At 40.9% G+C, this 13,479-nt stretch overlaps 1 protein-coding gene across 3 annotated transcripts; it reads right to left on the bottom strand.

Annotated features, from left to right (window-relative positions):
* Window positions 1-5,007: 5,007 nt before the first annotated feature.
* On the bottom strand, window positions 5,008-12,182 carry FAM217A (family with sequence similarity 217 member A). 3 transcript variants are annotated; one of them, XM_077769992.1, is made up of 5 exons: window positions 12,100-12,182; window positions 10,115-10,199; window positions 9,942-9,955; window positions 9,587-9,654; window positions 5,008-6,544 (listed from the first exon to the last, which is right to left on the bottom strand). In XM_077769992.1, the coding sequence occupies exons 1-5, from the start codon at window positions 12,160-12,162 to the stop codon at window positions 5,326-5,328; spliced, it is 1,449 nt and encodes a 482-aa protein (XP_077626118.1). In that variant the 5' UTR covers window positions 12,163-12,182; the 3' UTR covers window positions 5,008-5,325. The 3 variants fall into 3 exon arrangements, with proteins under 3 accessions (XP_077626118.1, XP_077626119.1, XP_077626117.1); XM_077769993.1 differs by lacking the exon at window positions 9,942-9,955; XM_077769991.1 differs by lacking the exon at window positions 9,942-9,955 and having other exon boundaries at window positions 12,000-12,182.
* Window positions 12,183-13,479: the final 1,297 nt, after the last annotated feature.

Here is a 13,479-nt window from a genome sequence, read left to right on the forward strand (position 1 = left end):
TATTGTCTCCTGATTTTTCCTTTGCTCAAACTTGGTATTTTGTGCTTAGTTTTAAATTAAAACACCTATTTCCTACCTAAAGTTTCTTAGAAACTGTTTCACTGTTGTTCATAGATGTGCCTGAAAGGTATTCTGTGCTCATATCTGATTGGCAACTGCCAGATTAAAGTTTGATTTAATTTAATTACAGCCTGATTTATTTATAGGCTCACAGACTTCTGATGTGCATCGTAAATCCCAGTGAAGGGGAAGGGCGTAGAGAGAAGTTTACCCAAACCACTTGGCAGAATCTGCCTTTCACAGAAACTGCCATTTGGAAATGGCCGAGTTAGTATGATCTTCCTTACAGACATCAGAATACTTCTAGCAACCAAGTGCACAACACACACCAAAGGATGTTGGAAGCCTGTCCTTGTTACATATATTTCTGATTTGGTTTTCCTAATAGAAATATCATAAGTAATGAGAGAACTTCTGTATTGATTTAATTCAGTTTGTTCATTGCAGATGGGGAAGGCTGGCAAATATACTGGACTCTATTCTTAGTCCATCCACTCATTTTCATTTAAGGAAATGTCTTCAGCTTTAAAACAAAAACACATAAAATGCTTAGAGGGACAGGGAGATTGAGTGGCTCTTTAATACAGAGCAGGACTGGAGGATGGAAGACTGGCCATGTGTGTGGCTGTGTGAATACACCTGACCTGGCCAACAGAGGGTTAATGACCACATGCTATTCCTCTCAAGTGACTGATGAGAGTCAGGAGATCCTGTTTTTTATCAGAGAAGGTAGTATGCAGAGTGTGTTGGGCTTGAGAGGAGGTTACTGCAAACTCTTAAGAGAAAGATGTGCTTTCTCTCATTGGGGAGATCCAAAGATTCAAGAAGGAGCTAAGAAAAGGTATCCATATATTAGCTAAACATGGGGAATTTATGAGCAACCCCACGAAGCTGAATTCAACCAAAATTTCCTGGACAGAATTGTCAATTTAAATGTGTCTGTTACAAACTGCCAGATGTCTCTTCAAAATTGGTGGTAGAAGTTGGCTTTCAAAGGGGTTGGAAAATAGCCAAGTCTTTTGACTTTGTTGGTAACTACAGTGCCCCCACCCCTCAGTGGTGAATCTTCCTCTTAGGGATAAAATAGATAATGTTTGGCTATCATTCTGCAAGATGAACTTAAGACGGCTACATCTTCCTATGTACATTACACCCCTTAAAGGCTCATTTTAGGGACCCCATTGAAACAAAATATTTCAGCAACTATTTTTACTAATGATCATGACATGTTAAAATTAGTACTTTTGCCTCATACTTGAAACCTGCACTGCTGCGAATGTGTTTTTTACATGGTTACATTAAAAGCAATTAGGGACGGGAGCACGTGGGTGGCTTGGTCAGTTGAGCAATCAAATTCGGCTCAGGTTATGATCTTAGGGTTCATGAGATCAAGCCTAAGACCCACTTCGGTCTCCACTGCTGTCAGCACAGAGCCTGCTTTGGATCCTCTGTCCCCCCCTCTGCCCCCCTCCCCCTCTGCTGGTTCTCTCTCTCAAAATAAATAAACTTAAAAAAAAAATAAAGCAATTTGGGACTAATTGAAAACGGATCCGTGTTTCAGTAGCTAGCTCTTTTTTATTTTTATTTATTTTTTTTTAGGCCTAATGGCATCCTAAAGAAATGGCCTGCAGCTCAGAGCCTGGAGCCTGTTTCAGTCTGTGACTCCCTCTCTCTCTGACCCTCCCCTGTTCACGCTCTCTCTCTCTCTCTCTCCTAGAAATAAATAAAACATTAAAAAAAAAAATGGCCTGGTTATGTTTGCAGTAAGAAATTTGCCCTACCTCTAAGACAAGAAAGCTGAGAAAATGTCTTCTCCCACCCCCCAAATCTATTTTCTGGAACTACTGACCATGATCTTTTATCACCTCTCCCTCAAAAATACCCCCAACCTCCTGTTGCCCATGTCCCAGTCTCACTCCCACTCCTGGTCTTAACAACCAGTCTGCGTCCCTCCATACCATGTCCCTGATGCCTGGCACATGCCTTGCAAGATGCAGGACATTAATAATCTGAGTTGTTACTCCAGTGACAGTTGATTCAGTGCTGAGGCAGCTCATTCCATTCAGTGTGCCCTCCTGTGTCTGAGGAGCCTGAAATGAAGTCCTCCATTAGAAACAACCTCAGGCTGCACGTAGTCCCAGTTCCAGGAAAAGCCTCAGCTGAAGCCACCCTGGGACCGCCCTCGGGTGCGCCAATCAAAAGCAATGTGTAACATTCCTGTGGTCTTGGAGATGAGTCAGGGCTGGGAACTGCAGGTAGTTACTTTGTACAAAATAGCCAATCATTCACCGCTTGCATAAGCCCCACATAGATCCTCTGAGCCCACCTCATAATTGGTCATTTTCAAAAGATTCTCAAAGGTCATGATTGGGTCCCGCCAAAAGTAACAGACGCCTCGCAGATACTGACTGGTCAAAACTGTTACTACGGGTATTGTACAATTATGATTGGTGCTTATGTAATGATGCAAAATGTACAACGTGTGCACGGTAACACCCCGCCCTTACCCCATAAAAACCCTGCTTGCCACTGTTCGGGGCTCCACGAGACGGGTGAGCCCCTGCTCGAGCTTGTAATAAAGACCCTTTTGTACTTGCATCAGTGCTGGCTCCTTGGAGGTCTCTGGGGACTCCCAATTCGGACATAACATGTCATTCCTGTTTTCCCTCATCTATTTTGTAACTTGCCAGGCACTTTACTCAATCCTCACATGATCATATGAAATAAAAGAACTCTATCCACCTTACCAATTAGGAAAGTGAAGAATCGAAGTTAAGGAAACTGCCTGAGGTGTATGGCTGTTAAATGGCAGAGCCGGGTTCAAACTCAGTCTGGCCATGGAGCGCCTGTAACTGCCATGTCACCTAACAGTTCTCAAGGGTGGGCAAAGTCCTTTCCATAAATACTTTGGAGGGTATCTACATGCCAGGCAATGATTGTTCGGGACACAGTGGCGAACAGAACACGCGTGTCCCTTTCCTAAAGCTTTCACAGATAAAAATTACATTATTACAACCCTAATGGTAAAGGGATAAAATCCAAGCAGGTAAAGAAAGTAGAAATGAGAATGGGTACAAGGGCTGGCAAATAAGGCCAGACTTAAGACTTAAGTCAGAATTGTAAATATGAGTATGGGTGGGGCTCCTGGACTGTTCAGTCGTCGGTTGAGCATCTGACTCCAGCTCAGGTCATGATCTCATGCTTTGTGGGTTGAAGCCCCGCATTGGGCTCTGTACTGACAGCTCAGAGCCTGGGGCCTGCTTCGGATTCTGTTTCTCTCTCTGCCCCTCCCCTTCTCATGCTCTGTCTCTCTTTTACAAATAAACATTAAAAAATAATTTTTTTAAGTAATGAGAGTAAGGGTGATTGAGAGGGGAAACGAGACCATTGCAAGCTGGAACAGAGTGAAAGCAGGAGTCCATTTTTGTATTCTATCAAAGGCAGGTTCTACCACGTTGGATAATGACACCAACTATGTGGGATTTAGGCAAAATTCTGTATATGACCAGGGATCCTGAACAGTTAATTTTCTATTGCTGTGTTGATACAGTTTCAGAAAATTCTTGGAAATTAATCTAAAAGCCAAGCATACTCTCTGTGACCTCTGCTTCTAAGCAAACTCCTTGAGCCTTATTCTTTGACTACAAATAGCACAGAGGAAACTGAAGCTGCAGTTGCTGTCTTCTGCGCATATTTGAATCGTCCTGAAAATCCACCTCCCTGTCTGGATCTCAGATGTTATTTCATCTTACTGTGAGGAGATGCCTCACCGAAAAGTAACATCAACTGCCTTGGCAGGGAGTTGGGAGCAGGGACAGGCCTTTAACTTCTTGTTTCCCTTTGGGTAACTTTCAAAGTTTTAATCCTGTGTTACCTTTTTAAATGTTTAAGAAAAACTCATTTGAATTCACCAGCCATCAACCGAAAACCAAAGCACATGATCCTCCCCCCGCCCCCGCAAACCAACCAACCCTGAGCTATGCACTTTGCATCAATTTTTTCCTTTACAACGTTTTTCAAACTGGGGTGCAAGAGAACCACCTGCATTAAAATCACCTGGGAAGTTTATCAGGCAGGTCCCTGCCCCCACTCTCAAAGAGTCTGTGTCTGTGTGCCTGAGATAGAACCCAGGACCCAGCACTTTTGTTTCCCTGATTCTTAGGTTCAGTAAGGTGTGTTGATCACATAGTCCCCCCACCTCCAATCCCCCTCACACACACTATTTATAAGAAACTTTAGGGGCGCTGGGTGGCTCAGTTGGTTAAGTGTCCGACTTCGGCTCAGGTCATGATCTCACGGTTCATGGGTTCAAGCCCCGCGTCAGGCTCTGTGCTGACTGCCAGCTCAGAGCCTGGAGCCTATTTCAGAGTCTGTATCTCCCTCTCTCTCTGACCCTCCCCTGCTCACGCTGCCTCTCTCTCTCTCGCTCAGAAGTAAATAAAACATTAAAAAAAAAAAGAAAAAAGAAACTTTAGCTGTTTGAGTTTCAAGTAACCAGGGTTAAGACTTCCAGCAACAAAGAACTTTGAGGAAAAGTTCCACTAACATGAGATTTTGAATGCTCTTCTAGACGGTAACCTTTTCTCATTTTTCCTTTGACATTTTAAAACTACTTGGTCTGAGAGGAAGAGGGTTGTTTCATGCTTACAATTGTACTTAGGTTCCAAAGGAACTGATCTTGCTTTCATGTGTATGACAAAGGACCTGGGAAAGGAACATTTTTTAAGATTCACAGGAGGACCCAGGGGCTCTCACATATTAACTAAATCACAAGTATTTTAGCTTTTAATGGTCAAGCAAATACTCAAAAGATTGGCCAAAATGATAGACAAAGAAGATTTGTAGAAATGGTAAAGGAAAGAAAACAGGAACCAGAGCGGGAAGAACTAAAAAGAAGTAACTACACTCTTCAGATTATAATAGAACACAAAATATACCAGCAATAAGTCGATTATAGCATTTATTGATGATGGAATTACACTGGGAAACAATCACAGCAAAAGAGAATATTCTTTTGAATAGAATAGTTTACTAGGTGAAACATCCCTTTGAAACATAACATGCAAAAGATTGTCAAATGTGTCAGTATGGAAGCCCTTGGATTTATATTTACACATCTCAGCAGTGATTTTTACAAATTGCACTCCACATCATATCAAGTTACTCGTGCATGTGTGTAATACCCGTATCTTGGAATGATGAGCCACATTTTAGCCAAGCTTCTTGGAAACAAATTTGCTCACATTGAGAAGTATGAAAGAAAAGTTATTTTTGGTCTATGGGTGAACACTTATCCTTAGCTGTAAAGGAAGGCGATAAACAGTTTAGCTTCTGAATATAGAATGGTCTGTTCAGTGCTATGGTTTTTTGATAAAGTTTCTTTTTGGTCCTTGGTGCCTTAATTTCTTCTCTCTGATTTTCGGGAAAAGACAGAGGTATACATGAGACTGGTATTGGAGACTTTGGTGGCAGACATCTTGCTGAGACCGTTTTAACCAATGATTGAGTTGTTTGGGAAGTAGTAGGCTTGGTTGAGAGTTCTTGGCATGGATTTAAAATGGAGCTTTTGAAATTCCTAAAGTCATCACAAGTTGGAATCAGCTGTTTGGTGGTAGATGAACTTTTTAGAGATGTTGGTCTAGGATTCCATTTATATTTGCCAGCATCACTCCAATTCCATTTTGAAGCATTTTGTTCCAGCTTACAAGATCCAGAATTGCTTTTTCTTCTTTCACGACTTTTATCTACACAAGTTGTCTGAAGACTCAAAGGGTCCGAAAGTCTGGGCTGTCTCACTTTGGGTATAGCTTTGGAGGAAGAGGGTCGTTCAGCAGCTGCCGGAGTACCGAAGGTAGTTTGTAGTCTGGGCCTCTCTTTTTGGATAGTCATGTGTTGTAATCTTTCCATTTCAAGTAAACGAGTTATCAAACGTTCAACAGAGCTTTCTGGAGGTTCCACTGTTGTTTTCCAATTTTCAGATTTTGAGAGGGCTAATTTGTGCAAGTCCAGAGTATTGAAAGGAGAAGGGAGAAAATCAGGATATGGAAATACTTCACTTGGTTCCTCTGTGAAAGATTCCTCGACATTTACTATTGTTTCTGGCTTTAAGTTCAGGTCCATCTTTTTAAAATAGCTGAGCAAACTATCACTTGCTTTTTCATTTTCTGATAAATCACTTTCATCTGTTAAGTTTTCTTCCACACTGCTGTTTCCATATTTCAAGTTCCAATTTGGAGCAGGTAAAGTTTCACCACTGTTGTTTTCTGTAGTTGAACATAAACTAACATAAGGCTCATTACTGTCCTTAAAAAAGTCTCCATCAGCATAGGGCCAGCAGAGACCCGATGGTATCTGCAGTCCAGGGTAAGAACCAACTTGCTTCTCAACTGAAACACTTGTTACAAGTGAGTGGTTCAGAGTGAAGAGCCTTATGGGATTACTGGTTACATTAAAGCCAGTTTCCACTGAAGATTTTTTGAAATCCCTTTAAAAAATGATTCGGTTAATGAATGGTTTGTTGACTAGAATTAAAATGCTATTAAAATGATAATCAAGAAGTAAAATTATCAAAGTCTGGTTAATGTTTAGTTTCCAATGGCCTATCTGTACCTATCTGTAATTGATAGATGTTAATTTCCAAATATGCTCAATTACATAAAACTCTATACATGTTTAAAAAGTATAGATTAGAATATTAACTGGACATCCCTTTGTGCACACACATGCAACCAGATCATTATACCCACAAATGGCTGTGTCTATGAATGGCCACTGGATTGAAAGTGGTTAATTATATCTATTTGTCTATGAATATATTGTATTTGCACTGATGATGTCTGAGAAGGGGGCTATCCAACTCAAACTGAAACTGCACTGAAATGTTTATGACCCGGGATGAAATAAAAAGAAGCTCAAAGAATGTAATTAGGTTACTCAATAAAGCCTTCTACATTAGCCATTGTGGTTTTAAAAAAATTATGCACATATAAGGGGCACCTGGGTGGCTTAGTCGGTTAAGCGTCCGACTTTCGCTTAGGTCATGATCTCGCGGTTCGTGGGTTCGAGCCCCGCATCGGGCTCTGTGCTGACTGCCAGCTCAGAGCCTGGAGCCTATTTCGGAGTCTGTGACTCCCTCTCTCTCTGACCCTCCCCTGCTCACGCTGTCTCTCTTTCTCCTAGAAATAAATAAAAACATTTAAAAAAAATTATGCACATATAAAAGGAAACAAAACAATGTTTATCAAAAATTATCCTGGGGCGCCTGGGTGGTTCTGTCAGTTGAGCGTCCAACTTCGGCTCAGGTCATGATCTCACAGCTTGTGAGTTCGAGCCCCACATGGGGCTCTGTGCTGACAGCTCAGAGCTTGGAGTCTGCTTTGGATTCTGTGTTCTCCTTCCCTCTCTGCCCCTCCCCTGCTCACACTCTGTCTCTCAAAAATGAATAAACATAAAAAAAATTTTTAAATTATCCCATAGTTAAAAAAAAAAAAAGAAGGAAACCATACAGTTTTTAAAAAATTATCCCATAGTAATTTTCACCTGGAAGTGCTCTTTTATTTTATGACTAATTCTTCTAGGTATTATATTAGAATAAGAACTGCAAAAGAGCCAGGCCATACAACACTAAGTTTATAACAGTTTTTTTTTTTTTTAAAGCTTATTGGAAGTACTGACTTTGAAAGAGTTGAAGCATAAATTGACATATATAGTCTCATTATCTTCTTGCTTCTTTTAATGTCAGTTTATATTAAAGACAGCAAAGTACTCTTGAAAGATTTTGAAAAATACTTTCATTTCTATGGAGAATAGTAAAAAGTTATTCCTTTACCTAAATATTAGTTATACCGACTTGCCTTCGTAAAATCACAGGAAAGTCACCTGAGATCTACGATTCACGACAGACATGTTGTTTAGTGAAGAGCATGGAATCTGGGAGTGAGAACCTAGGTCTGAATCCCTTTGCCACCAGTGAGCAGAATGCTAAGGACAATACTGACCTTGAGGTGGTCTGAGAAGCTAATTACATAAACGTACTTTGCAAAATGTTAAACCCTAAATAAAAGATATTCCTTTATTCTCTTCTTGATGGCATATCGAGGAGAAAAATCTCAGTAATAAACTATTTCACTGATCCTGGGCTTCCAACTCTGCAACATCTTAGACTTTCCCAGTATTCATAGCAAATATCAAACACATTGTTCTGGTTAGTCCCCAGGAGATAGGCACTTTTATTGTCTACCTTTTATGGGTAAGGAAGCCAAGGCAGAGTGGTTAAGGTTACACATGTGGTAAGTGATAGAGCTGGGATTTAAATCTGAGTGGTGGGACCCGAGGTCTGTAATCCTTTCTGTTTCCTAATAGGTGTCATCAAGCTGTTAATAGTTTGATAAGAGAACACACTGCATGCTTCTCAAAAATGCTGGCAGTGTCCTCATAGGAGAGACATTGGGTCAAGAAACTTTGTGCTTTTTGTCAGACTTTATCCACAGACATGAAAAATTACGTATTTGAGCTTGTATTAAAGTGTTCTTAATATTAAGTTTATCCTAAAACAAATATTGTTTTAGAACTTGTCTGTAATCCTACTCACCACCGCCCTCTACTGACTCAGTTTATATTTGCTCTGTGTTAGTATGATCCAATTCATTTCATTTCATTTGACCTCTTCTTACCTTGAAATCTTTGTTGACAGCTGAGCTCTTTCTAGTAAAAGTAGCCTTTCTGTCCCACTCAGTACCGACATTGCCTTAGGGCATTAGTCACTAGGGTCCCTTTAGCACTTCTTGGATTCACACCTCAAATTTCAGTTTAGGTGGAGTTTTATCCTGAGCCTCACAGAGGTAAAGTCCTCTGACTGGGAGACGGCTATCAAGTGAGCCATCCCACTGTCAAAACTGGGCAAAAACTGAGGAACAGAACTCAGGATCTTCATGAAACAGCACACTATATGTAAAAGTGATCCAGCGCTCAATAAACGTAATCTCCACATAACAGTAACCTGTGTTTGTAAGAAGTGTTCTAGCTGGTTCTGATGCACGCTAAAGTTTAAGAACCAAAAAATAAGTAAGGTCTGAGAAGTTATATACTGTAGTGCTTATGAGCATGAACCAAGATCTTCTTACAACCTATTTCTACCATTCCATTCATTGTATGACTTTGGGCAAGTTACACACCGTGTCACCCTGACTCAATGTTCTCATCTGTAAAATAGGGATGCTGACAAAGTACTTTATACATAAGGGATGGAAATCATTCCTGCTCCATGGGCTATTATTTTCCTATTACAGTTCTTTTTCCCTTCATTGAGAAGCCCAAACTGTATCCATATAAACTCTCATTTAAGGGCACAGAAATTCTTAATTGTCCATACATTGATGATCCCTGGGTGTAAGCCAGCCACTTCCTCGTTTAGGGTGCATTTCTATAACTCCCCCGTATTTGCACACAACACTTTTTCTTCAGGTTGTTTTTCTTCTTAAATATATTTTGCTAATTAAGGAGTTTACAAAAATAAATATTTTCTCACCTGTTCTCCATGGTACTTCCTTCGTTAAGAGGATAACTCCATAACTGAAATATCCCTTGCTTGCTATTCTAATAACAGAAAAACCATGGACAACATTTTAGTAACTGCATGCATTAAAAAAATGCTTTATGAGTATGATGAATAAAATCCCACCTGTATTATTGTATTGAAAAAATATATTATAAAATATTAACTTAATGACCAGTTTGCAGCCCTGAAGAACAGAAAAGGCTGACTTGTTTGAAGAACTCTACAGAAATGAAATTTGTATTTTTAAAGAAAGAAATTTTTTAATGAGCATACATATAATTTTAAAATAATGCTTTGTGAATTATTTAAAACCAAACATCCTTACCTTGTTAACCGAACCTGAAAGAATGTGTATGGGAAAAAATGACAGTTAATAGTTACATAAAACTGGTTGATTTAAAAACAAACCCCCTTTAATATGTGTTTATTTGTATTATAAGTAGGAACATAAATTTTCAATGTTTATAAGTATAAATACACACATATAGGATTTCTTACCACCAGCTGCACTATCCTTTCCAGGTGGGAGATTTTTATTTTCAGGAACAGGTACTTCTGAATCCAAATTCCAGTGAGACAAGTTCTAAAACAATATTTGTTTTAGGATAAACTCAATGTTAAGAACACTTTAATACAAGCTCAAATACGTAATTTTTCATGTCTGTGGATAAAGTCTGACAAAAAGCACAAAGTTTCTTGACCCAATGTCTCTCCTATGAGGACACTGCCAGCATTTTTGAGAAACATGCAGTGTGTTCTCTTATCAAACTATTAACAGCTTGATGACACCTATTAGGAAACAGAAAGGCTTTTACAATAATTTATGGCTTCATTCCCATTTTGTTAAAAATAATGACACACAGGTTTTCAAAATTGACTTTAAAAATATCCAGTTCTGTGTGTCCCTGGTACACAATGGCACACTGGCCAAATTTTCTGTATCTGAACATCAGATCTGATATCCTATAAAATCTTTCCGTCAACCAAAGAAAATTCTCTAATCCTCACATTGTGCTCAACACTGACCAGCCCACCAATCATTCTAGACTCCAGATATTGAAAAAACACTCAGGAAATATATTCAAAAGCAAACCAAGAAATGAATAGGGAAAGATACTGATATGTACTGAGTATTTATGTTTCAGAAACTTTGCTATGCCATGGGGGTGGGGAAGAATGTGGGGTGTGTGTAGGAGAGGATTGTACAAGTTATCTTGGAATAGGAAACATCAGGAGGTGAGGAATTTATTTTAAAAAAGTAATCTTTTACGAGTGAACGCAGTTGTTTCCTATCTCAAAATGAGAAAACCCTTTGTAAATTAAACTCTAAGCAATACACAAATAAAACGTTAGGTGTCATCCCCAAACTAAAAGAGGAACAGGGAGAATAAGCTTAAATACAGTCTGAAGGTTTAACTGGCCCACAAGAAAATTATCTCCTGACAGGAAGGGTAGTTGAACATTGGGAAGGTAGCCTGCAGATTATCTTTCTTTGGAGGTTAATTCCCTCCTCCCTGAGATAGCATGTAATTAGGTCTAGTATTTACCTGAGTCTCATCTGAGGACCTTTTAAAAAATAATACTTGAAAAAAAATTACCACAAGTTGTGACTCAGTAGGATAAAGGTAAGCCTCAGTTGTTTGTATTTTTAAAACCTCCCTGACAGATTCTCAGGCTTCTTTCTGCTCTGTGATTCTGGTCCACTAATGCACAAGAGAACGTGTGAGAGAAATATCCTTACAGTGACACCTTAAACGGAAGCTGTTAATTGTGATTGAAGTCATCCAATAAGATTAATATAGGAGCGCCTACGCGTGGCTCAGTAGCTTAAGTGTGGGACTCTTGATTTCGGCTCAGATCATGATCTCAGGAGTAGTTAGAGCCCTGCGATGGTGAGTTAGAGCCCTGTGATGTGTTCTGTGCTGACAATGTGGAGCCTGGTTTGGATCCTCTGTCTCCCCATCCCCCTCTTTCTGTCCCTCCCCCGCTCACACCTGCACTCTCTCTCTCTCAAAAATAAATAAACTTTATATATTAAAAAAGATTAACATAACTCAATTTGTCAACTGATAAGGAATGCTATTAACACCGCACGATGTCAACAGGATTGCAAACTCCTTACAGGTTGGGAACTGATTACCCTTTTTGATACCCTACCTGCCTTACCAACACTTTTCACAAAATTATGTGTGAGAAGATTTTACAAGGTGAGCACAGCCTGATCGATCAAGGTGGCATCTTTCACGAAGCCCAATTGCAACAGGAGGCGTGTTGAGATTTGGAGGGAAGCTGGCGAATTTCTCCTTCACTGAGAGAAATAACAATTTTTTCCTTTGCTATTATTGCAAGTTCCCAAGAGCAACACCCCGCACAAACCGCTCACAATGAGAAAGCAGCAGGAGTCTCAGCAGGAAGCATCAGCGGAAGCTCGGTCTTAGCAAAGGGAGCTGCCCCAACGCTCAGGTCACCGCCACAGGCCGTACCTCGTGCGAGATGCTGGATGCACACGGGATGGTGCCACTGTTCTCTCCATTTCTTCTCCCCATTCTGCATCTCTGTTTCCTTAAAATCCTACGCAGGTCGTGGGACAGGCACAACAGATGGGTAAGGTCAACAGTGATTTTTTTTTTGTTTTAAGCTTGTGTTTTGGCTCCTCATCTAAAGGATGTTACAAAAATCTTTAGAATGCAGAGCAAAGGCACTATGAGGACAGGGGAGAGGTAACAATAGGAAATCAACCAGAAATAAGGGGAAGCCAGACCCCTCCCCCTTAAAAAAGGCACAGACAAAGCAAATTCTAAGATCTGACAAAAGTTTAGGAAATTAAGATCTTAGGTGAGACAAGAAACATATCAGATAGAAAGATAAAATACAAATTAGAGGGGTGCCGGGGTGGCTCAGCCGTTCAAGCATCTGACTCTTGATTTCAGCTCAGTCATGATCTCACCGTTAGTGGGATCGAGCCCAGTGTCAAGCTCAGCACTGACAGTTCAGACTCTGCTTGAGTCTCTCTCTCCTTGTCTCTGCCCCTCTCTCATTTGCACTTTCTCTCTCACTCTCTCAAAAGAAATAAATACACTTAAAAAATACAAATTAGAAAAAATACGATCAATTATCTGGAACTCATAAAACAGGACCAGGAACTCCTTGGCTCTTCGTTAGGCAAAACGTGCCACGTTTGAAAGGATATATCTTATTACAGACACCCTCCTGCTCCACGGCCATGCATGTTTCGGGAACACTATAAGGCCCACAGGACGAAACACTATTTTCCATACCCAACTATTATGATATCTAAGCCCGCTGCTGTCTAAGGTAGAAATATCAGAGAACCAGAAGATAACAGATAAACAATCACTGGGTTAAAGTATGACTATGTTGGAAAGAATCACAAATTAAAGCCACCGCACTAATCAGTATATTTGCTAATCGTTTACAATTTATTGTCTCCTAGAAGAAGAGGCTATCCTGAAGATATAGACACTACAGTTCAGGTCAGCAGCGACCCATGTGCTCTAGGCCGGGTCCTGGGATGCAACAACGAAGGAAGAGGAAGGAGTCTGCTGAATAGGTGGCGCAGCCTGGGGACACCCAAGTTTGTGCCACGGAGGGGGGCCTGGGGCGCCTGGAAAACGCGGCCGCACCTGGAGAGAGACTAGGGGGCCTCTGTGACCCAGGGTCGGGTAAAGGAGCCTCGGGACAGGAGAGCGGGGAGAGAGGTGCAGGTGGGAGACACAAGGCCTGCCAGTGAGCTACCCTTCCTGACCCTTGCTTTCCAAGGTGGGGGGCGGCTCGGTCGCGGGCGCGGAGCAGGGGGGCCACAGGCGGGGGCTCTCGGGGGCGTCCGGGGCCGCGGCTCCTCC

The sequence above is a fragment of the Crocuta crocuta genome, unplaced genomic scaffold, assembly GCF_008692635.1.
Source record: "Crocuta crocuta isolate KB4526 unplaced genomic scaffold, BGI_CrCroc_1.0 scaffold24, whole genome shotgun sequence".
Classification (NCBI taxonomy): domain Eukaryota; kingdom Metazoa; phylum Chordata; class Mammalia; order Carnivora; family Hyaenidae; genus Crocuta; species Crocuta crocuta.

Bases quoted from the DNA above. Each gene is read 5' to 3' on its own strand.
- FAM217A (XM_077769991.1), bottom strand. From the start codon at position 12,169: ATGCAGAATGGGGAGAAGAAATGGAGAGAACAGTGGCACCATCCCGTG. The intron at 9,655-10,114 runs GTAAGAAATCCT...TTCTGTTATTAG, and splicing joins AAAGGATAGTGCAGCTGGTG to AATAGCAAGCAAGGGATATT. The intron at 6,545-9,586 runs GTGAGAAAATAT...CATTTTTTAAAG, and splicing joins GGAAGTACCATGGAGAACAG to GGATTTCAAAAAATCTTCAG.